This window comes from Pezoporus flaviventris, unplaced genomic scaffold, assembly GCF_033815535.1.
Source record: "Pezoporus flaviventris isolate CSIRO_AGI_PZ_B2104156 unplaced genomic scaffold, CSIRO_AGI_Pfla_v1 ptg000011l, whole genome shotgun sequence".
Taxonomy (NCBI): domain Eukaryota; kingdom Metazoa; phylum Chordata; class Aves; order Psittaciformes; family Psittacidae; genus Pezoporus; species Pezoporus flaviventris.
Window position 1 is genome coordinate 44,669 of NW_026892559.1, and position 26,632 is coordinate 71,300.

General features: G+C 48.2%; 4 protein-coding genes across 4 annotated transcripts; 2 read left to right on the forward strand and 2 right to left on the reverse strand.

Annotated features, from left to right (window-relative positions):
* Positions 1–854: 854 nt before the first annotated feature.
* LOC133267908 (histone H3) lies at positions 855–1,335 on the forward strand. Its single transcript, XM_061450604.1, has one exon. It carries the CDS (start codon positions 861–863, stop codon positions 1,269–1,271), a length of 411 nt encoding a protein of 136 aa, XP_061306588.1. The 5' UTR covers positions 855–860; the 3' UTR covers positions 1,272–1,335.
* Positions 1,336–2,730: 1,395 nt separating this feature from the next.
* LOC133267920 (histone H2B 1/2/3/4/6) lies at positions 2,731–3,220 on the reverse strand. Its single transcript, XM_061450623.1, has one exon. The coding sequence runs from the start codon at positions 3,188–3,190 to the stop codon at positions 2,810–2,812; it is 381 nt and encodes a 126-aa protein (XP_061306607.1). The 5' UTR covers positions 3,191–3,220; the 3' UTR covers positions 2,731–2,809.
* An 18-nt stretch (positions 3,221–3,238) lies between these two features.
* LOC133267919 (histone H2A-IV) lies at positions 3,239–3,991 on the forward strand. The gene has a single exon (XM_061450622.1). The coding sequence runs from the start codon at positions 3,529–3,531 to the stop codon at positions 3,916–3,918; it is 390 nt and encodes a 129-aa protein (XP_061306606.1). The 5' UTR covers positions 3,239–3,528; the 3' UTR covers positions 3,919–3,991.
* A 494-nt stretch (positions 3,992–4,485) lies between these two features.
* LOC133267921 (histone H1.10-like) lies at positions 4,486–5,160 on the reverse strand. Its single transcript, XM_061450625.1, has one exon. The coding sequence runs from the start codon at positions 5,155–5,157 to the stop codon at positions 4,486–4,488; it is 672 nt and encodes a 223-aa protein (XP_061306609.1). The 5' UTR covers positions 5,158–5,160.
* Positions 5,161–26,632: the final 21,472 nt, after the last annotated feature.

Consider the following 26,632-nt stretch of genomic DNA (forward strand, 5'->3'; position numbering starts at 1 on the left):
GGCTCTGGTCGACCTCTTCCTCCACTAGCCCCGTACTCCCCCCCGTATATCCTGCCGCCGAGCAGACCGAGGGAGACGGGGACTGGCGGCGGTACCCAGAGCTGCTCAGCTACCGGGCTTGCTCCGACCTGAGTGAGAACTGCACGGATCTCCCCAGCAGGCGCTCGCGGCCCGGCCCTGAGCACCTGCAGGAGGACGTGGATTGGTCGCGATAGCGCTCGCTTTTCGGCGCCCGTGTTCGCTCCTCCGACCAGAGCCGCGATTTACAACGGGCCGTGGCAGCAGCCGGGGAGCGTTCGCCGTGAGCGCGTGCCGCGGCCCTGTACCGAGCGCTGTTACCGAGAGGGAAGAAACAGAGAACTGACTCGAAGAAGAAAGACGCTGTCGTGTGAAAGAGCCTCTGTCAGCAGTCCCCGTGCTGGAAAGCGGGGAGGACAGGGACGGTGAGGGGAATGGGATTTGGAAGAAGCCGAGTCCAAGGCCTGGGCGGCAGGACCCTCATATATCGGTCGCGTAGATGTCCTTGTCGCCCCACCGCCTCTCGGACCGCAGCTCGTGCGGACGGTGAACAGCGAGGAAGCCGGCGCTAAAGCGCTCTGGAGGGCCGGAAAAGAGCGAGCGCCGAGCCGCGGAGGGAGGGGGATCGGCGGGCTGGGGCGATGGCTGTGGAGATAGAAGGGGAGGGATTTTAGCGCCACGGCGGAGCGAGCTTTTCGAGCGGTCAAATCACCCAATGGCAGCCGGTCTCTCGCCAGATGGCCAATCGGCAGGGAGAGTCGGCTATAAATGCTGGCGCAGGGGAGGCTCTGTCACTACTCAGTCTCTTGTTAAAAAAGGCTGTTCGTGTTGTGTGTAGAGCGATGGCACGTACGAAGCAGACTGCGCGTAAGTCGACTGGCGGCAAAGCGCCCCGCAAGCAACTGGCTACTAAGGCGGCCCGTAAGAGTGCGCCGGCCACGGGTGGCGTGAAGAAGCCGCACCGGTACCGTCCCGGCACAGTGGCCCTGCGTGAAATCCGGCGCTACCAGAAGTCGACGGAGCTGCTGATCCGCAAGCTGCCCTTCCAGCGCCTAGTGCGTGAGATAGCGCAGGACTTCAAGACCGACCTGCGCTTCCAGAGCTCGGCCGTGATGGCATTGCAGGAGGCGAGCGAGGCCTACCTGGTGGGGCTCTTCGAGGACACCAACCTGTGTGCCATCCACGCCAAGCGCGTCACTATCATGCCCAAAGACATCCAGTTGGCGCGGCGTATCCGAGGTGAGCGTGCCTGAGGCACCTGCCGAAGTCTCCCGGCCTCTAGCAGAAACACCGAGACCGATAAACAGACCCAAAGGCTCTTTTAAGAGCCACTCCATGCACAATTAAAAGAGCTGGTTTCATAAGTTTTTAGAGATGCAAGTGTACTACAGTAACAAGTCACAAATGAGTTAAAGGACGCTGAGTGGATTGGCGTTTCCGTCTTGATCATGAATGTTGCTGCACCTTAAATGGTTTTAGCTTTCCATGGCAACATATTCATGTCAACTCCGGAATACTACAGGTCGCTCCGCCGTGGCGGTAAAACCCCTCCACTTCTATCTCCACAGCCATCGCCCCAGCCCGCCGATCCCCCTCCCTCCACGGCTCGGCGCTCGCTCTTTTCCGGCCCTCCAGAGCGCTTTAGCGCCGGCTTCCTCGCTGTTCACCGTCCGCACGAGCTGCGGTCCGAGAGGCGGTGGGGCGACAAGGACCTCTACGCGACCGATATATGAGGGTCCTGCCGCCCAGGCCTTGGACTCGGCTTCTTCCAAATCCCATTCCCCTCACCGTCCCTGTCCTCCCCGCTTTCCAGCACGGGGACTGCTGACAGAGGCTCTTTCACACGACAGCGTCTTTCTTCTTCGCGTCAGTTCTCTGTTTCTTCCCTCTCGGTAACAGCGCTCGGTACAGGGCCGCGGCACGCGCTCACGGCGAACGCTCCCCGGCTGCTGCCACGGCCCGTTGTAAATCGCGGCTCTGGTCGGAGGAGCGAACACGGGCGCCGAAAAGCGAGCGCTATCGCGACCAATCCACGTCCTCCTGCAAGTGCTCAGGGCCGGGCCGCGAGCGCCTGCTGGGGAGATCCGTGCAGTTCTCACTCAGGTCGGAGCAAGCCCGGTAGCTGAGCAGCTCTGGGTACCGCCGCCAGTCCCCGTCTCCCTCGGTCTGCTCGGCGGCAGGATATACGGGGGGGAGTACGGGGCTAGTGGAGGAAGAGGTCGACCAGAGCCTTGGGCAGAGCGCGGGGGGAAGCAGGGAAACCGTGCTCGGGATCGCAGGCGGGACTGCAGGGATCGAGAACGCCGTGAAAACACCTTGGCCTGCTTCCTCTTGTCACCCCGAGACCGCAAAGGGGTCCGGATTGGAGCTTTATGCTAAAATTACGCGTTCACCCGGAGAAGTTTGTGCTTTGGAAGCCCCCGGCTCACAAGCTTCCCTATACAATGCCTCACGGGGAAAGAGCAAAAGAACACCTTTATTTCGGGCTTTTAGAAAACATTACAATATTCTCCCCTTAACCTGCAACCCCCAAGTTATATGCAGAAGTGAAGAGAGCTCCAGGGTGCGTCTTTAGGGAGCTACAAGTTCTGTCTTCCACCGAGGCAGACATAGACCACTCCGCGAATTAAGTACACCCCAGTCCCCTACAGCCACGCTGGTCTTCACACCATTACTGAGCTCTTATCAGCAAAGCAGCCTGGGCCAGCATAAAAACCAGTCAGCTCCTTTACTGAGAAAGTAGGTGGCTCTTAAAAGAGCCTTTGGGTTAAAATAAGCGGACTGAAACGCTCTACTTAGAACTGGTGTACTTGGTAACGGCCTTAGTACCCTCAGAGACTGCATGCTTAGCCAGCTCACCCGGCAGCAAGAGGCGCACGGCTGTCTGGATCTCCCGAGAGGTGATGGTGGAGCGCTTGTTGTAGTGCGCCAAACGCGAGGCCTCACCAGCAATGCGCTCGAAAATGTCGTTGACGAAGGAGTTCATGATGCCCATAGCCTTGGAAGAGATGCCCGTGTCAGGGTGCACTTGCTTCAGCACCTTGTACACGTAGATAGAGTAACTCTCCTTACGGCTCTTCTTGCGCTTCTTATCCCCTTTCTTCTGGGTCTTGGTCACCGCCTTCTTAGAACCTTTCTTGGGCGCGGGAGCTGATTTCGCCGGCTCAGGCATTTTCCCCAAGATCAGACCTTAGCTCTCCGACGGAACGGAAAAGCGAACACACAAAGCAAGCATGAGCGCCCGTCCTTTATAGGGACCGTATGCAAATTAGGGTTTCCTCAAGGCTTCGTTTCTATTGGCTGAGAGCAGGTATTTGCAATTCTCGCTCTTAGTACTCCATGGCTATTGGTTAGAGTTCGATCCCCGTTTCCATTGGCTGTTTTTGCAGTGTTACCTTCTCAGCCTATCGAAATTGCCTCCTCTCGCCGAGAAGGGATATAAGGGCGCGGTGCGGAGCTGATTTCATTTCTTAAACGGGTCTTCGTTTTCGATTTCGGGGTGTTGCGAAGATGTCCGGGCGCGGGAAGCAGGGCGGGAAGGCGCGTGCCAAGGCCAAGTCGCGCTCTTCGCGGGCCGGACTGCAGTTCCCCGTGGGCCGCGTCCACCGCTTGCTGCGCAAGGGCAACTATGCGGAGCGGGTGGGCGCCGGCGCCCCGGTGTACTTGGCAGCCGTGCTGGAGTACCTGACGGCCGAGATCCTGGAGCTGGCGGGCAACGCGGCCCGCGACAACAAGAAGACTCGCATCATCCCGCGGCACCTGCAGCTCGCCATCCGCAACGATGAGGAGCTGAACAAATTGCTGGGCAAGGTGACGATCGCGCAGGGTGGTGTGCTGCCCAACATCCAGGCCGTGCTGCTGCCCAAGAAGACTGACAGCCACAAGGCTAAAGCCAAGTGATTACCCAAGAACAACGCCCGGCAGAGTATTTTTTTCCCCAGAGAAACCCAAAGGCTCTTTTAAGAGCCACCAACTTACTCATAAAAAGAGCGTGAACTTTGTTAAATATAAGTAATAAGTTAGCTACGGCACTTTTTCCAGGGTCTTGTCTGAAACTGACAGTGAAACACTCGCTTCCGTGGCGGCGACGTAACCCTGAAACACCGTAGAGTTTTGCAGGCACTACCTCTACCCCACCTCCTTACCGCAACTAAATCGGAAGATGGGGTGGGGCTCTGGGGTGCCGGTCAGCTCCCGTTTCAGCCAATCCGCGCACCGTGTGGGCTTTCCGAAGCCACCAGCGCGCATACTCCCTTCCCAGATAAGCGGAAGGAACTTTAAGGGAGACCTGTGATCAAGTCCTCCTCACCTCAGGAGTGGAAACACCAACACTGCCCTTCTCCTCCAACCCTCCTCCAACATGGGGAAAAAGCTACCGCATTTCAGCCCTTTTTGAGAAAAGATGGGTGGCTCTTAAAAGAGCCGTTAGGCTTAAGTGTGGGGGGAAGACTTTCCTTCCACAGGGGCTTACTTCTTCTTGAGCGCCGCCCTTTTCGCCTTGGCTGCTTTAGGCTTAGTCGCCTTGGGCTTAGCTGCTTTGGGCTTCACCGCTTTCGCCTTGGCTGGACTCTTAGCTGCTGCCGCCGCCTTCTTGGGCTTAGCAACCTTAGTCGCCTTTTTGGGACTCTTGGCCGCCTTTTTGGCGGAAGCAGCCGCAGGCTTCTTCACTTTCTTGGGGCTCTTCTTCGCTGTCACCGCTTTCTTGGGCTTCTTAGCGGCGCTGGCAGGTTTCTTAGCTGCCGGCTTCTTGGGCTTGGCCACAGCTGCTCGCTTTTTCAGAGCTTTTTCTTTCACTTCTCCCGGCTTCTTACTGAGACGGAAAGAACCAGACGCACCAATGCCTTTAGTCTGCACCAGGGTACCTTTGTTGACGAGGCTCTTGAGCCCCAGCTTGATGCGGCTGTTGTTCTTCTCCACATCGTAGCCACCAGCAGCCAGCGTCTTCTTGAGCGCGGCGAGAGAGAGTCCCTTGCGCTCCTTGGAGGCGGACACAGCGTTGGTGATCAGCTCGGTAACGCTAGGGCCCGCGGCCTTCCGGACTCTAGAGCCACCGGTCGCCTTCTTCGGTTTCTTGGCCGCAGCTTTGGCGGCAGGGACCGGGACAGCAGCAGGCACGGCAACAGGAGCAGTCTCCGCCATGATAGCTACGAAACACTCGGCGGCGGCCCGACCGGCAGCTCCCCTATTTATAGCAGCGCGGCGCGCACTGATTGGTGCCTCCTGGGCGCCCCGCCCCACCACCTCCCAGCGCTCCGCGATCCGGGTTGTGTTTCTTTGAGCAAGATAAAATGTTTTTTATCTACTTTATCTGCCATGAGCTCGCCCCCTTTGCGCACGCGGGGACAGTTGAAGGGTCTATTTTCGACTGTCGGTGTTTAGTCGCGAAAAGAGTGGACTTTGGGTAGAGAGGAGGCGATAAATCCCGAGTCCTGGAACCGAACTGACATCCAGAGAGGGAAAGTTTTGTTTTTCTTTCTAAATAAAAAAAAACCCTTTACAGTTGACGTGAGGCAGAACACTCGCTGTTAATCTTTAGCGGGTCTTTTCTGAGTCAGAGAAGAAAGCGAGCAGTTAGAATTCCATTCTTTAAAACAAAATGCTTTCAGAGAGAGTGAGGTAGCACAAACTGCCCCGAGCCGTGCCTCCGCTTCTCTCACCGTAGTTAATACCTCTGGCTGCTGCAAAACACTCGATTAGGGATGTTTCCTCCCCCGGTACTTCCAAAGCTAAAGTTTCCAGAGGCTATGGGTGAAATAATAGACAGCATATACTTTATTTACCTCAGAATGGGCTACTTTCTCTTCAACCCTTTGCTGTCCTTCACATAGCAAAAGGCTCTTTGATGTTAATGGGATAAATTGGGACATGAAGAAGAAAGATGAAAGGTTTCTGCCGAATCACTGACCTTCATGTAAGTCTCTAACATATAGAAACAGACCACACTCTAAATAAGGCACATAGTGCTATTTGTGTAAAATCTGTTAGTATGATTCAGTAAGATGGAGAAAAAAATGGCAGAGATTGAGTCTTCAAGAGATGTGAAAGTACCATTTTTCTATTTTGATGCCAAGCCAGGAAGAAAAATTGCAATTTTTGCTCACTGCTCTTTTGCCAGGTTACAGGTCAACTCACAGCAGGTTCTGTACATAAAATCTTTGGCTGCAGCACGAAGTGATGCAAAGCTGTTTATCTGCAATGTGGTGACTATATCAGCATTCACATCTTGTCAGCTAAAACTCTGTATGTATTTTTTTGTCTCTGGCAGGAGTTCCTAATTCATTTACCTTGAAGTTTAATGGCCATAAGCCAGTTTAGCACCATCATATTGCTACTGCATTTTTACTTGATATCTACAAACTGCACTTGCAGAGTTTATGTATGATGTTGACCAGATAATCAGCTTCGCTATTTCAATGAAGTGAAAGATCTGTGACTGGAAAATATCATCTCATTCCTCTCTCTCATTGCACTACAGGGAAGGCAAATGAACTTCTTGAAGATTTTGAGTGACCCTTCATCTTCAATTAATTCACAAAGTCCCACTCTTTAAAACTTCATATGGGCAGTTTGACGCTTTCTCGCATATTTATGGTAAAAGGACTTCAGAAAAATAAACATATATTTTTCTCTCACTTGCAATTTCTCTCTAACTCTTCTTCATTGCTGAGGTCTCCTAGCTGAGGAGTTATTCTTGAGATAGTGAGGGCAAATAAGGTATCAAATTCAGCAAATCTGGATCCGGGCGTTCAAGGCTTCGCTGGAAGCAGGATGGCTTATAGACCAGTGCTAACTGAGAATTTTATAAAGGCAAGAGAACTTGACTGTAACACATTTACTTCAAGTAGTAATAGGGGGCATAAAGAACTGAGTATTGAAATTACTGTCTCCTAAAATTTCCTCAAATTAGATGGATGACTGTATGTCTGCTCTGTCTCATCCAGCTCTGATGTCCTTCAAAAACTAAACTTATGGCCCTGTCTGTAAACTGAATCTTTTTATACTCACCAACTCTTTTCATATTACTAATGCCAATACTGAAGCCTTTCTAACTCACAATAAAACAATTTCCCCCAATCTCTGCACCTCTTATTTTGCAAGAGTAAGCATGCAGCACAATAGCACATTTTCCTCCAATTCGTAACTGGATATTCTCAAGACTGTTTCCCTTACGTAGTCAGAGGGAATAAGATCTATGATTAAACCCTGTATAGCTGTGACAACTGTAACACTAACAATCTCCAGAGAAAAAGCCTCTCAGTATGTGCCAGAGCAACACTGCGGCACATTGTAGTAGTCCTTGTCTTGCTCCACTTTTGAGGCTACCGATCTCTATCAAATGTTAAATGGCCATTTTGCAATTCAAAGATGGGTTTTGTAATTATTTTAAGTTCTACTTAATGATTTTCCACTTCCATGTTCACTTCATTATTCCCTTCCCTTGTTGTTAAGAAGACGATATACTCTCATTACCATCTCATAAACAGTCTCACCGTGTATGTCAGGGGGAGGATGCAGAAATACCAGAGGAAAATCAACGAACACAAGGAAAGCTGAATACAGTGTTACCTCATTCAGTAGTGAATACACAAGGACCATGGTTCACCCTCCTCCCCCAAATACTGCTATTTCTTATGTGATTAGCAGCACAAAAAGCCTGAAGTTATGCACCAGAGGTCCTTGCTCTAGTTATGATCAAGCTCACTTAGGATACATGGAAGGAGAACCCATTTCCCTGCAATGCAGACACAAAAAAGGAGTGGACAAGGAGGACACTTGCTGGGAGAGATTCTCCCTCCCTCATACATTTGCCATCAAAATTAGAGCAAGCTTTGCTGCCTCACCTTAGAAGAGGTGACCATCAAGAACAACAGGACCTTAGTAGTGTTCCATGTTGTTCATCTCTACATGCTCTGTCAGTATGGACAGAAATATCTGGTAGAGTAGCAAAGAACATTTTTTGGCAGTGTTACCAATATGAGCCAGCTCAGATCAAAAGCCTCTTTAGAGCACTTCCAGCCAGCATGAAAAGTATAGATTATTATAACCACTAACATGTGCCTGCTAACTTGAAAAAATATATAGTAATTTAAACCAAACTTAAAACATGCAAGACAAAAAGCAATTTTTGCAAGATCAGGGTAATTTTCAATTTATTGCATGCCCTTTTGTGGTACTTAACCTGGTGCTAGGTGACGAAGTGTAGAGGCCACTGTAGATGACATTACAAGTCCCAGGAAGAGCACCTTACAGGGGTTCAGTATTCAGCTTTTCTAAACATACTGAGGATAATTCTTCCTGAATTGTTTGCTCCATTTCCTCCCCTTCCTTAGGACTTTTCCACATGAGTATCTAACTGTACTACATTTATTCATCTCACATTGCCATGCCTTTCTCAAATATGCAAAGCCCATCCCCATTTTGGAGGTGAGAGAACTGAGAGTTGCTTATTCACATTTCTTAAAGATACAATTACTTAGATCCTCCAGGTTTTGGCTGGTTTGGGTTTCCACCTCATGCTGAGGCCTAGCAATACATGTTAACTCTCACCATTTCCTGTCAGCAGAAAACCAGTTCAGAGATGATGCATCTAATCTCACAGGAAAAAAACAAAACAAAACAAACAACCAAATCACAAAACATAAAACCTGTTCAAAATGCAATGAATTTTTCTCCTCTTTTTGATTTGTCACAAACCTCAGCTCACCTGTGTACCCACACATGCCAGACCAGGATATCAGTCTGCAGACGAGGACAGGATCAGGCCTGGTGAGGGACTCTGGGGTCAGACACAGTCCTGGACATCAGGCACCTTCCTAGTGCAGGCAGGGCTGTGGGGAACTGGACGCCAGCCCTGTTGCTGGTAGGGACTGAAAACCCCATGGAGGCTGAAATGGGATCCTGGGACCTGGGTAGGGTGGGAGGAGTGACCAGGACATGTTAGGAAAGGACAGGCCCAGGAAATGCTGGGAAGGTTCTGCGCTGACATGACCCCTCCTAGGTGTAACAGGGATTATAATATGTTCTCAAAGCTCCTGCTTCAGCATCTGTCTAGATCCAGCATCTGTCTAGATCCAGACAATAAAGAGTGATTTTGGCCAAGTTACATGCAAATGTTTGATTACAGACCTGTGCATTTCACTTATTAAAAAACTCTACTGCCACTTCTACAAATAATCATCGATATTGGATGTAGTCACCAGCTTTAGGTTCGAGACAGCTGAGAACAACAGTTCCTGCACCTCAGTTTTGTGATTCCCAACTCTTTTGTCATCAAACATATCAAAATGTGGGAATGGCTTGGCTTGGAATAGGACCCACAGTGGTCAGCTGTATCTGAGCCACCCTTCTACCTTCACTTCATTGACCCTCACAGGGAAACATCTAAAGAGGTTTTGGACTAGCAGCAGTCAGCTTCAGTTGCGAGACTGTCCATTTAAATAACAGCATTTCCGCCTGCTCCAGCACAGTCACAAAGCCTCAAAGAGGGCAGAAGAAAAAGCCCTTTGTTCCACGTTTTAGCTGTTACCTGGAGAAAATGCTGACCCACAGTTTTGATTTGGGTGACCGTGTATATGTCTCTCTACTAAGTACTGGTGGGAGTTCCCATCCTTTCCCTTCGCAGTCTGAACCATGATACTCACATCACAGTGGTGCCTCAGCCAGTTTTGTTTCCTCTAAAGAAGCTGGTCTCAAAGTTCTGGCGGCGTACAGCCCTTGAGGTTCACCTGCTCCCCATAGGTGTCCACCCTGGGCAAGGAGAGGATAATTGCCTTTACTTGCTATCAGCAGCTAAGCATATTAGCTGTGCTCTGATTAATCTAGACACATATGAGCTGCCTTTTGGATGTAGTTAACCTCCTGAGTGCTGTGACCTGTGGTCTGGGAAAAGACCTGCTTGCAGAAGAGGACTCACTAGATTTAGTCAGCTCTGCAGCCTCCATGGAAAGATCCTGCATTAGTAGCTTTGCTCCTCCTTTACTTTACAAAATTGATTCTTCTCACTTCCCTTCTTCCACTGTCAGTGACCTCACAGTGGCTCAGCATCGGTGGACAAACATCCCTGAGGGAGAATAGATTGGCCCTTCTCCCTGTGTTGCAGGAGGGCAGGGTGTGAAAGATGATGTCCCCTGCACTTTTCCTAGAGGACGCTGGGTTGCAGAGTCTGCAAAGGAAAGGAGCAGTTTGGCACAGATGTCCAGCGCCCTGAGGTAAGTGCAAAAATAGCTGCTGGCAGCAGTGACCTGTGAAAACAGGGGAGCTGCATGGAGCTGGGCAAGCAGACATCTTCAGAGAAGACCTGGAGGAAGAGGGATTCTTCTGATGGGTTGCTTTGCCACCTTCTTTGTAAACATATGTAGGGTATGTTATGTAAAGTGCTTCTTTTTGGGACCCTCAATACACATATCTCTTGTTCCTTTTCCATTAAGCTCCTCTGGCAGTTTTGAGCTGATGAACAGCTTCTAAGAGGTTTTTAAAACTTAGCTGCATGAAGCAATCTCTTTCCTTATTGCTGGCATGTATTACAGCTACCCCATCCCTTCCATATTCAGAAAAAAAAACAACTAAATTTCATCCCATGGGCCTTTTGAGGGAAAAAATTCTGTTGGCCTAATGATGCCTTTTCTTTTGCAAGAAATATAGATACAAGGATGTTGTGGTCTTGAAAGCTGAATTAATATTCCTCACATCAAGTTCTCTAGAATCAGAAGTATGAAATACACTTAAAAATGGGAAAGCCTTACCCTCCAGTCTTGAAGAGGCCCAGAACAAGGGATTTTAAAGTCATGGCCAGATCAGTATTGCAAAAGCTGTGCTAGGTCACAGGGTAGCCCCAGGGAGCAAACACTGATTTGAAACTGAGGCCACCTACATTCACCACTTGGTTCTGCAGAGGAGGCAAGGAGCAAACCACCAGATTCCACCTCTTGTCTGCCTCCACATCAGCACCTCTCAAGTTTGTTGAGATTGCTGCAGAAAAGCAAGAAGGTGTGGATTGTCTGTAGCTTCATATTGGTAACCAGAGGTTCTGTATCCAAACTGGTGTGATTTTTGAGTATACATCAGGAAATGAGTCAGTCACCGTATGCTTCCTGAAATATGAAAGGTGGTGAGAAGTAGGCAGCCTGATCACCAGTGCCTACTTCCAATCTACTAAGCTAAGGAGGAAAAGACTCTTACCGAGGAGGAGATTTTGGAGAAAGAGACTGCTTTCTGCCAGGATCCTTTGTGTCAACCCACCATGGAAAGTCCTGCCCTTAGTGTTTCAGGTACAATATTTGATCTGTACTAAAGCTGAAAGAAGGATGCTCATGTTCAGACACCTCTCTAAAAAGGCACAAAATAGAGCAACATATTTGCTTTCTGAAACCTGATCCAGCTCCCTGACTTCGCTGTGTTTAAGCAAGGGCTAATGCTCCCAGCTGTTTCTTTGAGCTTGTTTTTAGTAAGCTCAAGGTTTCCAAAGTGCCAAAGTGTACCAGCAAAATGTGCCAGTGTTCTGTTTTGTTCACCAGGCTTTGAGCCCTGATGTTGGGACAATCACAGCACTGATGTGGTTCCTTGACCTTCTCTTTCAATGCCAATGTCTTGTCCTTGATAACACTGTCCTGGAAAATGTCACTACTGGTTGGCTTTCCCCCACACCTCACTTGAAAAGCTCACTTACAACCGTCTGCATGTTCGTAGCCTGAAGCACATTTCTCTTTTGGTCCAGATGAAGTCCATCCCTTCTATGCAAGTGCTCTGTAGTACAGAAGTGTTCCCAGCTTCTGCTGAAACCTCATTCTCAGTCAGGTTATGAATCTACCATCTGTGTCCCTCCCTCGTCCTAAGCAGCATACTGGGAACTCTTCAGCAGCAGGAGAGTGTAAACACTCTGGTTTCATCTTCTTCCCCTGGAGCTTGCAATTGCAACCAAAGCTTTTCTCTTTCCTTTCTTTGCCACAGGCATTGAAGTAGACCATGACAATTACAGTCCTCTCTGGCTTATCCTAGAAGCCACTCATGTACACTGTGAAGTCTGTCATTTTCACGTCCTTCCCCAGAGTATCGGGAAACTCCTCCAACCCCAGTTCTATCCACCTGTGTCTCAAAGCAGGGATTTAGGCTGGAAAGCTGGATGTTGGATCTAGTATGTGTGCACAAAGTGGGCGTGGGATGGGTTCTAAAAGGGCCCTGTTTGGGATACTGTAAGTACCATGTATTGTAGAAGAGGGTTCTGTTATATAGTATGGAGCTTGTATGCACAATGCACCATGACCCTTTATGCACATAGAAATGGTGTACTTCAGTCTGGCATCCTACTTCAGGGTTGTTGTTCTCTGGAGCAGTCCTCCCAAGAAACGTGGATGTGTCCTCTAATCAGAAATGGGATGGGGAAAGTGAATGGGAGAGCTCATATGGTGAGGTGATGGGCTACAAAATAATCTGTGAAAAGCTATCTTAAAAACTAAATTAAACATGTAGCCATGTGTAGCCTGTGAGGAAATAAAGAGGAAACTACCTTCCGCACAAGCATCTCTTCTACACAGTACTTGTGTGGACAGTGATGTTGATGTGGGCATGAGTCATAAGAGTGGTCCTTGGTAATCTAATTCTGCCCTGGTGGAGTTTAGGGTTTCCCTTTCCCCAGAGCTCCAAATGTCAAGGAGCTCAAAGGAAATGCTGGTTTTAGGATGTTGGTTTGGTTTTTTTTCAACAGAATCTTTCTTGAAAATAGGGGGCTTTGGGGAGTATTTCAGAGGAGAATCTCCTCATCTTATCCCACCAATTTCCAGCTGCCATCAGAAGAGCATCTTCTGTCAGTGAGAAGCAAACTGTAAGGTAGAACCTGCTGTGGGCTGTCCTCAGTGACAACAGGGTTTATCTTGGCTCCATCCAACCTGAGGAGCCTTTATTGTTCTCTATAACCCTTATCCTAGGCCAAGCTCACCTTGTCTCAAAAGCCAGGTTTCTCTTTACTGTTTGTGTCTGCAGTGAGTTAGAAAAAAAAAAATCAAAGAATAACTAAGAAATATCTTTTTTTATTATTGTTATTTTTGTTTGTTTACTTTGTTTGATTTTGGAGTGGTAACAAAGAGGCACTACCTGATCTTTCAGACACTACCAGCGAGGTTCACTACCCCTCCAAGCCTTTGTACCTCCCAGAATGATGACATTTTTAGATAGCATTTTTTAAAACTGCACGTTTGCAAACCAAAGGGTCACTCAGTCATGCCCTACCCTTGTGGCTTCTGCTAGTTATGCAGGGCGTATCTGCAGATGCAGGGAAACGCTTTCTCTACCAGGTTTCCTTTCCTCCCTCCCATGTCCTGATCATTTGTTCACGAGGGTTCAGGAAGTGGGATGAATCCAGCTGGGCCAAAAGCATCTGCTGACCATCGCTATAGTCTTGTGAAATTGCTTCAGGGACACCAGGCAGCAGAGCACTCAGGCACAGCACACAGGTGAACTAAGAGCATGGGAGAAATGCCAAGCTCATGTCCTGGCTCTGAGCTGGCCAACTTCCCTTCATCCGGAAGCACGAGCTCTCAGTCCTCACAGGAGTGGTGACTTGCTCTTGCCGGATCTCCCGACAGGTTTGGTACTGTACTTGAAAGATGTGCTCAGCTCCTTCTCGAGATTACCACCTCCTCTTAATAGATTTCCCTTCAAAAAGGTTTGTATTACTGACAGATATTCTTTCCAATCAGGTCTCGGTAATAAGTAATTTCTGAGATCCTCACACCAGGTCATGCCTTCATGTAAATGCTAAAAAAATACAAAAAAGATCTATCTGCTTTAGACCATTTCCCTTTCTCCCTCTCTCTAAGCACACTGGCAATAGTACAGAATGTTTCTGATTATTTTTACTAGCCTTGGTGGGTTACTGTCGTGGTTTAAACCCAGTCAGGTAACTTGTTCACTCACTCCCAGTGAGTGGTGCCGAGCTGACAACAATTGAGGTCCGTGTCCCCGCCCCACCGGGGTTCTCCCCTTCCCCACTCCCGGAGGAATGGGGAGGAGGATCGAAAAAATGCAACTCCCACAGGTTGAGACAAGAACAGTCCAGCAACCAATGTACACAAATCACCACCGCTACTATCAACTACAACAATGATAAGGGAAAATAACAAGGGAAGAGAATACGATACCACCGGCCAAGAAAACGAGTTCCCCCTGGAAGCCCGTGTCCTTCCGGGTAACTCCCAGTCACCCCCCACCCCGGCCATGACGTGCTGTGGTATGGAATACCTCCCTGGCTAGCCCGGGTCAGGCACCCCGTCTCTGCTTCCTCCCAGCCTCCCCTCCTCCCTGGCAGAGCATGAGCCTCACAAAGTCCTTGGTCAGGGTAAACATCACTTAGCAACAACTGAAAACATCGGCTTCACCAACACTGTTCTCAGGCTGGAAGTCAAAACACAGAACTGCACCAGCTAACACAAGGAAAAAAAAAATGACTGCTACTGCTGAACCCAGGACATTATCCACCCCTTATTCCATACCATTCACGTCGTGCTCAGATCCCACATTTTCAATACACCATCGCTCTCCCATATATATACATCCATATACATACAGACCAAGAGGAAAAGATCATTTTCTTAGTGCATGGACCAATCCCTATAATGCTACTGAGTCCATTCGGTCCATGATGTTCAAAGTTCATTCTCTGTTGGGATGATGGCTGGAGGGAAGTCAGGGCCAGTCGCTGGTGACCTGGAGACATCTAGTTGATGGGCTATAAAAGCATTACACAGCAGGCAACGGCATACAATTGAGTTCACTGGCTGTTTTCCCCTAAAATCAAATCCCCTTGAGGTATACATCGGACTTCTCCATATTCCCGCATTACCCACCAAGTATATCCAGGTCCCTGAGCAAAAGCAATCCCACGAGTGGGTTTGCCTTTACCTGAAGCAGGAATTACCCAGACTGTCTTCCCCAGCAAATTCTTCATATGCACCATGGGAACTTTGTCCCCCTCTACAATATGTAAAAGTTCTGACTGGGCTGGGCCAGCCCTGTTGGCAGATCCTCTGGTGTTGACCAACCAGGTGGCCTTTGGTAAGTGTGTATCCCAATGCTTGAAAGTTCCCCCACCCATTGCTCTCAGTGTAGTTTTTAACAGCCCATTGTACCATTCGATTTTCCCAGAGGCTGGTGCATGGTAGGGGATGTGATATACCCACTCAATGCCATGCTCTTTGGCCCAAATATCTATAAGGTTATTCTGGAAATGAGTCCCATTGTCTGACTCAATTCTCTCTGGGGTGCCATGTCGCCACAAAATCTGTTTCTCAAGGCCCAGGATAGTGTTCCGGGCAGTGGCATGGGGCACAGCGTATGTTTCCAGCCACCCGGTGGTTGCTTCCACCATGGTAAGCACATGGCGCTTGCCTTGGCGGGTTGGTGGCAGTGTGATATAGTCAATCTGCCAGGCCTCCCCATATTTATACTTCAACCATTGTCCTCCATACCAAAGAGGCTTTAACCGCTTGGCTTGTTTAATTGCAGCACATGTTTCACACTCATGAATAACCTGAGCAATAGTGTCCATTGTTAAGTCCACCCCTCGATCACGGGCCCATCTATATGTTGCATCTCTGCACTGATGGCCTGAAGTGTCATGGGCCCACCGTGCCAAAAATAATTCCAAATTATTTTTGCCAATCTAAGTCCATCTGAGCCACTTCAATCTTAGCCGCTTTATCCACTTGTTGGTTGTTCTGGTGTTCCTCAGTGGCCCGACTCTTGGGTACATGGGCATCTACATGACGTACCTTCACCACCAGGTTCTGCACCCTGGCAGCAATATCTTTCCACAGTGCAGCAGCCCAGATGGGTTTACCTCTGCGTTGCCAGTTGCTCTGCTTCCATTGCTTCAACCACCCCCACAGGGCATTTGCCACCATCCATGAGTCAGTATAGAGATAAAGTACTGGCCACTTTTCTCGTTCAGCAATGTCCAAGGCCAGCTGGATGGCTTTCACCTCGGCAAATTGACTCGATTCACCCTCTCCTTCAGCAGTTTCTGCAACTTGTCGTCCAGGACTCCATACAGCTGCCTTCCATCTCCGATGCTTTCCCACAATACGGCAAGACCCATCAGTAAACAAGGCATACTGCTTTTCACTTTCTGACAGTTTATTATATGGTGGGGCCTCTTCAGCGCGCACCACCTCCTCCTTTGGTGACATTCCAAAATCTTTGCCCTCTGGCCAGTCCATGATGACTTCTAGAATGCCTGGACGACTGAGATTTCCTATTCGAGTTCGTTGTGTAATTAGTGCAGCCCATTTACTCCATGTAGCATCAGTTGCATGATGTGTAGAGGAGACCCTGCCTTTGAACATCCAGCCCAGCACGGGCAACCGGGGTGCCAGAAGGAGCTGTGCTTCAGTGCCAATCACTTCCGAAGCAGCTCGAACCCCTTCATAGGCTGCCAGTATCTCTTTCTCAGTTGGGGTATAGCTGGCCTCAGATCCTTTATATCCCCGACTCCAAAAGCCGAGGGGTCGACCTCGAGTCTCCCCTGGAGCTTTCTGCCAGAGGCTCCAGGTAGGACCGTTCTCCCCAGCTGCAGTGTACAGTACATTTTTTACATCTGGCCCGGTCCGGACTGGTCCAAGGGCTACTGCATGAACTATCTCGCGTTTAATTTGCTCAAAGGCTTGCTGCTGCTCAGGGCCCCATTTAAAATCATTCTTCTTCCGGGTCACACGATAGAGAGGGCTTACAATCGAACTGTAATTTGGGATGTGCATTCTCCAGAACCCCACTGCACCCAAGAAAGCTTGCGTTTCTTTCTTATTAGTTGGTGGAGACATTGCTGTTATCTTGTTGATCACATCTGTGGGGATCTGTCTACGTCCATCTTGCCATTTTATTCCCAAAAATTGAATCTCCTGTGCAGGTCCCTTGACCTTACTCCGTTTTATGGCAAAACCGGCTTTCAGCAGGATTTGGATTATTTTCCTCCCTTTCTCAAAGACTTCTTCTGCTGTATCGCCCCACACAATAATGTCATCAATGTATTGCAGGTGTTCTGGAGCTTGCCCCTGTTCCAGTGCAGTCTGGATCAGTCCGTGGCAAATGGTAGGGCTGTGTTTCCACCCCTGGGGCAGTCGGTTCCAAGTGAACTGGACACCCCTCCAAGTAAAAGCAAACTGTGGCCTGCACTCTGCTGCCAAAGGAATTGAGAAAAATGCATTGGCAATATCAATCGTGACATACCACTTGGCTGCCTTTGACTCTAGTTCATACTGAAGTTCTAGCATGTCTGGTATGGCAGCACTCAATGGTGGTGTGACTTCATTCAGGCCACGATAGTCTACTGTTAGTCTCCATTCTCCATTAGACTTTCGCACCGGCCATATGGGGCTATTAAAGGGTGAGCGGGTCCTGCTGATCACCCCCTGACTCTCCAGTCTACGGATCAGCTGATGGATGGGAATCAGGGAGTCTCGGTTGGTGCGATATTGCCGCCGGTGCACTGTTGTGGTCGCAATTGGCACTTGTTGTTCTTCAACTTTCAGCAACCCCACAGCAGAGGGATCTTCTGAGAGACCAGGCAAGGTGGACAGCTGCTCAATTTCCTCAGTCTCCAAAGCAGCAATACCAAAAGCCCACCGGTACCCTTTTGGGTCTTTGAAGTACCCTCTCTTGAGGTAGTCTATGCCGAGGATGCATGGAGCCTCTGGACCAGTCACAATAGGGTGCTTTTGCCACGCCCTCCCAGTCAGGCTGATTTCAGCCTCTAGCACAGTCAACTCTTGGGATCCTCCTGTTACTCCAGAAATATAGATGGATTCCACCCCTTGACAGCTTGATGGCATCAGGGTACACTGTGCACCGGTATCTACTAGAGCCTTATACTTCTGTGGGACTGATGTGCCAGGCCATCTGATCCACACAGTCCAGTAAATCCGATTGTCCCCTACCTCCACCTGGCTGGAGGCAGGGCCCCTCTAATGGTCGTCACAGCGTTGGACACTTAAGTCGTGGTGAAAGGGATTATTCTTCGTTATCACAGGAGCTGGAGTAAAATCAGCTCTTCCATTCCATCTGGGAAACTGCTCACCAGAGGCTGAAGCCGTAGCTCTCATGGGATGATCAGTCTTGGCCCTTGCTCCCCTCTTCAGTTCACTCACCCGTTCCTCCAAAGCTGAAGTAGGTTTTCCATCCCACTTTGTCATGTCTTCTCTGTGATCCAGCAGGTAAAACCATAGGGTACCCCGTGGCGTATACCTCCTGTATCTCCTCTCTTGAACAATAGGACGCCTTTTGTTAATAGCTGAGACGTGTGTTGGTACACGTGAGGAGCTGGATAAATCAGATAGATCGTCCCTCAATTGTTCGAGGTCCTGGGACAGTTTTTTCACAGCTGAGATGATGGAAGGGGTGAGGTTGTCTTTGAACTCTCAGAGTTTATGAACCATTTCATCCACTGTTTGTGGTACTATGTCATTCCAGGTTACTGTTGCCAATGAATGGGCATATGATGACGGTGCATTCCGTGTAAGTTTTCGCCACATGGGTCGTGTACATTCAACTTCATCTGGATCTATAGGTGTATCCCCGTTATTCGGCTTGATGTGATAGAGCATCTCTACGATGGCCGATTCCCTCAGAGACTGGATGCCTTTGTCTATAGTAGTCCACTTGGCCGAACGACTCGTAACATCGTCCTTGTACGGAAACCTTTCTTTCACAGCTGCCAAGAGCCGCCTCCAAAGGCTGAGGGACTTTTTCTCTCTTGCAATTGCTTTGTCAGTTCCCCCTTCTCTAGCAAGTGATCCCAGCTGCTTGGCTTCTGTACCTTCTAGTTCGTGACCATCGGCCCCATTGTCCCAGCATCGAAGTAACCAGGTGATGATGTGCTCCCCTGGTTGACGGGTAAAATCTTTTCGCATATTCCGCAGCTCGGTTGAGGTCTGAGGTCGAGAAGTTACCTCTTCTTCTTCTTCTTCGTCATGTGATGATGACTCCTGATCAGATTCTGGACTGGGTGGTGAATTCATTGGTTCTTCATCTCGCTTCACCCTTTTTGCCTTCTTTTTGCTTGTTCTCTTGCGTACAGGGGCAACCGATATTGGTACGAATTGGTCCTCTGGTTTGGCTGCAGTGATTATCACTGTGGTTTGAGTAGCAACTGTACTTGTTGCTGGGGGTGGTGTAGCTGCTGTGCTTGGAGCTGGGGTAACCGCGCTGTCTGTTGCAGTTGAAGTTTGAGTAGCTGCTGTACTTGCCGCTGGGGTAGCTGCGCAGTTCATTGCAGCCAAAGTTTGAGTAGCGACTGTTGCTTTGCCCTCAGATCCGCCGACATTCTTTTCCTTTTGAAGGTGCTGGATAGTGTTGAACAAGGCCCTGTAAGCATAGGCCAAGCCCCAGCACGTTGCCATGATTTGTCCATCTCTGGTATGGCCAGAATGACCACACACCTCATTTAAGTGTTTTACTAATTCTTCTGGATTTTGCAGTTGTTCGGTAGTGAAATTCCAAAATACTGGAGGGGCCCACTGACCTAGATACTTGCCCATACTATCCCACACACCCTGCCACTCATGGCTGTCCAGCCTCAGGGAAAATCTCTCGGTCCTCCTACATCGTTGTTTGACCCCAGACAAGACCCAAACCTGACTCTGCTTAACTCTTGAAATCAGTAGTGGGCAAAACACACTCTGTATGCGTGTTAGCATGGTGATTCCCATCACCATCAGCAAACAAGTCTCAACAGCATTAAAATGCCATTCAAAAAATTCAAAACTCTCAAATGTAAATGGTCTGGGGGGACGACTGGGAGGGTAAAAGGATGTCTCCTTCACAGGTTGAGCACCTGAGAAGGAGAAAAAAGATGTGTAATTGCTAAGCACCTCCATCATATACCTCCCAAAGTATGAAGGTGGTGACCACACTGGGAACATAAACCAGATCAGTTTCATGATCAATGATTCTATTGTATTACAAGTCATTACCATAAAGTACAATGGGACAAAAACCTTAGCCCAAGCCCCACACTTGAAAAACACTAATACAGCAAATACCGGATGGACGTAAGATATGATATACTGAAACTGTGAGATCAAGAGGAACAACCTTGAGAGCCAATAAATCAGCATTGTGACGAGTGACTATCAATCCAGTCAGATCTGTTCTTATCTCAATCCCTCGTGCCCCACGTTGGGCGCCAAAAAGAACTGTCGTGGTTTAAACCCAGTCAGGTAACTTGTTCACTCACTCCCAGTGAGTGGTGCCGAGCTGACAACAATCGAGGTCTGTGTCCCCGCCCCACCGGGGTTCTCCCCTTCCCCACTCCCGGAGGAATGGGGAGGAGGATCGAAAAAGTGCAACTCCCACAGGTTGAGACAAGAACAGTCCAGCAACCAATGTACACAAATCACCACCGCTACTATCAACTACAACAATGATAAGGGAAAATAACAAGGGAAGAGAATACGATACCACCGGCCAAGAAAATGAGTTCCCCCCGGAAGCCCGTGTCCTTCCCGGTAACTCCCAGTCACCCCCCACCCCGGCCATGACGTGCTGTGGTATGGAATACCTCCCTGGCTAGCCCGGGTCAGGCACCCCATCTCTGCTTCCTCCCGGCCTCCCCTCCTCCCTGGCAGAGCGTGAGCCTCACAAAGTCCTTGGTCAGGGTAAACATCACTTAGCAACAACTGAAGAAACATCGACTTCACCAACACTGTTCTCAGGCTGGAAGTCAAAACACAGCACTGCACCAGCTAACACAAGGAAAAAAAAATGACTGCTACTGCTGAACCCAGGACAGTTACCAAGAGGAATCACCTTGCAGCTATCAAATTTTGTGAATGGAAGACCTGAATAGAAAATAAAGTCCTGGCTTGACAAAAATAATGATGATTTGAATTGTGTCATTTGTGGTTGGGTTGTTTGGGGTGGGTTAATTTGTGGGTTGGGCTGTTTTTTTTGGAGGGAGGGGGTTGGGTTGGTTGGTTGGTTGGTTTTGTTGTTGGGTTTGGGTTTTTTCAGCTCAGATTCAGCTATTTAAAACTGAATCTTAGTCTGCCTGGACCTAGGAGAAACCATTAGGACTGTGATGCAGTGATATTATTCATCACGTTCCCTCTCTGCCTTCTGAAGTGCAGCTCTACAAAATCCTGTGTTCTTCTGTACATGTCCTCTGCTAACCCTGAAATGTGATTGACAACTTGTCACAAGCATGAGGGGGGACCACATGCCAGGTACTGAACAGTGCAAGATCACCAAACCTATTGGCTTCTCTTTTCCTGATCTGACAGGGCTAGCATATGGGTCACTCTACGAAAGAAGTGGCTGAAAACAGACAAAAGAATATACTTTTTTATACCATGAGTAACTGGGAAATTCTGGACTTTACTGTTCCAGGAGGCAATGGAGACAGCTGGTGTCAGCAGAATCAAAAGGTATCTGATAAATCCACGGGCAACAGGGGCCTGTTTTTGTAGGGGGGCAATCAGGTATGTACCATTGAGACCTGCACGCTTCCACAATAGCATCTCCTGCTAGTACTGCAGGACACCAAGTACTGGATTACAGGGACCATCTCTGGCCCAGAGCAGTCTTGATGAGACAGGAAATTCAGAATTGGAGCATAAACCTAACAACCCTGGGCGACATTGAATGCGGCAGGAGGAAAATAAAGAATTGCTATCTATAGTAAGTCACACATTGCAGAGCAGGTGCCTGAAAGAGATGGACTGAACCAGCCTTTTGGGATGGCTGTTTCTTCTCGGGCTCTAGAGGGAGTTTCAGAAAGTGGAGAAACGCTGCATGTGAACTCTTCAGAAGAGTGCTGAAATGAAGTGAGATGCATCCTTGTCTGAAGTTCAAAGCAACAGTTTTTAACTTCTTCTGGACTTCTTCAGCCATTCGTGTGTCTGACATGTTTCTACATGAAACATGCCAGATGGAAGGGTTACTCAAACGTAATTAGTTTCATCATTTTGTTTTTATAACAGTGCATTTCTTACAGGGAGTGTTTTCTGCTGAATCTTAAACCTGCTAGTAAAAGCTTAACAATATGAAATGAATAATAATTCAAAACCCCCAAAAAACCAAAACCCTCAAAAAATAGGTCTTGCAAGTGTTTTAAAAAACTGAGAGAACACAAGAACACATGAGAAATTTAGAGGAGTCGAGGATGTGGTCTTCGATCACAGTCCAAACCTCTCAACTTTTGGTTCATCTTCTTCAAATGCAGTACCAGTTTCTATAAGGACTGAGGAAAAACTCTTTTCTTTGATGATGAAGGAATGCAGCAGTGACACATGACTGTGATTATCCCAGGACAAGTCAAATCCACCTTTATGAAGTATGAGGGGTTTGAGCTGAATATTCCCAACACAAAGTCAGCATCATTGGTAAAACTGGCATGGAATCAACATGAAGACCTGCAATAAAGACTCAATCTAACCAAATATCTCCAATACCTAAACTTGATTACAAGTTCTCTTATCTAAGTTAAGTTAATTTTTAATTAAATGCCTGTGTATTGTTATGAATACTAAATATCTCTCTTGGCTAGCTGCAAATGATGTTCAATAGAACAGTTGGTTAATCTGAAGAAGCAAAAGAAGAATTAAGATTAAATAAAATCACAGATTCTAAAACCATACTCTTTTTCTTTCATATATAAAAATAAATACTAGTGTTCATAAAAATAGTAAAAAAAAGTTTTCTTTACAAAATTTATGTCAGACAATATCAATGCACTGAGACCTCATATCATCACACGAGTTATTTTTTGTTTTATTCTTTTAAATTCTTGGTTCAATGTGATGCTCTTTTAGCCTGTTTGAAATCACGTGGCCCAGCCACTGCCCTGGTAGCTGGTAAGGAAGCACATAGATATGTGGGGTGAGCCCAGTCACCACAGTTTTCTGGCCTTGGCCAGTGACAAATACAGAGATGGAATGAGGAAGTCTTCATTATGTAAATACGGGATGATACTAAATCCCATTTTCCTGACGAAAGTATTTTTTCTTAGCCCTTCTCTCCAGTGTGATTGATTAGTGAATTGTTGCTTGGTGCTCTCAAGCCTCCAAGTTTAGAGCTTTTCTAGGTACCGTCAGAGCCAAGAATTTTTACCTCACCAGCAGCCATATCAGAGCAATTGAAAACAAAAATTGAGGTGTAAGAGATGTCGAGAGTGTCTCTCTTAGATATCATTAACCCAGAAATCAACCTGTCCCCCTGGCAAGGGGACAAATAGGGGAGCCAGGTAAAAGCTCTGTCCTGTGCTGCCTGATAGAAACGCAGACATTCTAATTTCCTAGCTAATGAATGTTACATCTATTCAGTAATCTGTTCTTGCAAGGTTTCCAAAACTAGCTTTAGGGATTTACACCTGAGTTTTTCCAGCCCATCAGTTGGGTTTTTTTTTTGGTAAAGACATATTATTAGTGCCATGCTTCCCAGCTAAGCTGCTTTTCCTTCCCATTCAGACTGCAGTTCTGGGGGCACTGCCCAGACTCACCAGTGTGCAGAACAGAAAGGCCATCAAAAGCTCCTGCACCAGCAGCTCCTCCTCCTGCACTGGATGACATGGACATCATCCTGGCAGGCCATAGAGCAGTATATAAAACTAAAGATTAGCTAAACACTGCAAGACTCACACTGGCAAAGGGCAATAAGAAACCATGGACATCTGTGCCTTGTGTTTTGGTTGCAAGACACAGGGACTGTTCTAGCCTAGCTCCCTACAGAAATGAAGGTTACGGGAGCAGGACTGTTGGCAGGTTTGTCAACCAGTAGCTTTTTTAGCTTCCTAGACAATCTCAGACAGAATTTTATAAAGCAGTCTAGGTTTCAAAGACACTGACTTCTTGCTAGTTTCATGAAAATAAGTAGTTATGTAGGTGAGAAGAATCCAGACTCTTGTTTTCTTTGAGAGAAATATTGCAAGGTGAGCTCAGTCATCAAGAAGTCCACAGGAAAAAAAAGCCACAAGAAACCAGGCTATCTAATTTCTACTTTTCACCAAGCTATTAGGTTTCTTTGCAGTTCTGGAAATAGGGCAATAATTCTCTGTTCTCTACAGTGCTTGAGGGTATAGGGAGCAGACTTGCTTGTTTTGGCACTGCTGCCATTGTTGAGATACTGAACAGACAAAAATCCTCCAGCAGCACTGGTATCAGCAGAACCTGCATATGGCTACACTCAGTCACATCATCTGTTCCATAGGCAAGGCTGGAGGCATTCAGGCTAAGTGGAGATTTGGGATTTTGTGTGTCAGAAAGAGTGCCTTATGGCATACAGCCTGCACTGAAACACATAAATTAAAGGTGACAATGACAGTATAAGCTGGTCTGTTTAAGTCCATTGCAGAAATTCAATCTCCATGTCCAAATAAATATTTGATCTCTGTAGACAATGCCGGCAGGGTTTTGACAAGGCAATTTAGGATGGTAGCTTTGTTATATGAAAGCTTGCTTACAAAGCAGGAACAGGCACAGTCAATGTACTTGGCTTATATCCTACCAAACTGGAACTAACAAGAGGTGTTTCTATCCCACAGGCTGTCCAGTTTCTTACACCTTGCCCTACTCTTTGTAGCTTTCTCCAAACCTAGATAAAATCACACACACACCACTGACCTGAGTCCTATCTCATTCTGAAATGCTTTCAAAACTTTAGTTTGGATCTACTGGTAAGTTTACTAAAAGCCGATGCAGCCCTTTTTGATCTAACTTGCTTTATTTGTTTTAGTTTTGGCCCACTAAAGTTCTCACTGAATCTGAATGAATATCTGGCTGTGAAGAGTTAAAACTTGTCATTGGTTCAAGTGACCCCAGAATCCAGCAGTTAAGCTTGAAAGTACCAAGAGTGATGGAAAGTCCATTAAAAAGATGATATTTGAATGGAAATTTACTCAAATGTACTAATTTATTTGGTCATAGTGTACCTTTTACACTCAGCTCCAAATGTTACACATTTACATTCAAATGTTACATTGCACTAGCTCCAAACAGCTTCACAATAAACATTTCTGCTATATATCTGTCGTGGTTTAAACCCAGTCAGGTAATTCGTTCGCTCACTTCCCCCCCTTTCTTGCCCTCCCCCTGCTCCCGGAGGGACAGAGGGGAGAATCAAAAAGAATGCAACTCCCACGGGTTGAGATAAGAACAGTTTAGTAACTAAGGTATAACACAAATCACTACTGCTACCACCAATAATAACAATGATAAAGGAAATAACAAGGGAAGAGAATACAACACCTCAGCACCAGCCGACAGATAACTTGCCCCCCTCAGCCCGACCAAGCACCGACCGATACCTCCTCCAACCCTGCAGTCTCACAGCCCTTCCGGCTAACTCCCAGTTACCTCCTGGGCATGACGTGCTGTGGTATGGAATACCTCTTTGGTCAGTTTGGGTCAGGTGTCCTGTCTCTGCTTCCTCCCGGCTTCCCCTCCTCCCTGGCAGAGCATGAGGCCCACAAAGTCCTTGGCCAAACCAAAACATCACTATCAGCTCTGTTCCCAGGCCGAAAATCAAAACACTGCACTGCACCAGCTACCAAGAAGGGGAAAAATGACTGCTACTGCTGAACCCAGGACATTATCCACCCCTTATTCCATACCATTCACGTCATGCTCAGATCCCACATTTTCAATATACCATCACTCTTATCTCGGTGCACGGACCAGTCCCTATAAAGCTGCTGTGTCCATCTGGTCCATGATGTCAGGCTCCATCTCTTGTAACAGTCTTCCAGAGCAGGAGAGACTGTGTGCAGTGTTCACACTTGTGAATAACCTGGGCAATAGTGTCCATTGCTAAGTCCACCCCTCGATCATGAGTCCATCTCTGTGTTGCATCTCTGCTCTGATGGCCTGAAGTGCCGTGGGCCCACCAGGCTTAAAATAATTCACTGTCCCCTTCAGCAGTTTCTGCAGCTTGTTGCCGGGGACTCCATACAGCTGCCTTCCATCTCCGATGCTTCCAAAGCACTGGAGGGGCCCAGTGGACTAGATACTTGCCCATACTGTCACACACACCCTGCCACTCATGACTGTTCAGCCTTGGGGAGAACCTCTTGGTCCCCCAGCATTGTCGTCTAACCCCAGACAAGACCCAAACCTGACTCTGCTTAACTTTTGAGATCAGACAAAATGGTTGTGGGTAGAACACAGTCTGTGTGTGTGCCAACATGCTGATCCCCATCACAATCAGCAGGCAGGTCCCAAGGATACCCAAAGGCCATTCAAAACCTTCAGAACTCTCAAACGATGCTGCTGTACTTGTCACTGGGGCTGGTGTAGCTGCTGTGCTTGCCGGCTCTCCCACCACCAGCTTCTCTTTTCCTGAGTCCAGCTCTTCCCCCTCTGCCTTGCTGGGAAATGCTGCGTGGTCTCCTGCATCCTCCTGGGGCTCGGCAGGCGGCTTCCGGGGAATGCTCTCGGCCGTCGCGGGGCTCGGCTCGGCCGCGGGGCTCGGCTCCTCCGCCGCCTTCTCCCGCTGCTCGGCAGCCGCCTCCTTCCTCTCCTCGACCGCCCCGACCTCCTCCACCGGCAGCCGTCCCCTCGCGGCCTCCGGCCCCGCTCCCGCCGCCGCTTGGTCCCCGGGGCCGCTCTCCCGGGCCGCTTCGGCAGCCGCCGGCTCCCGG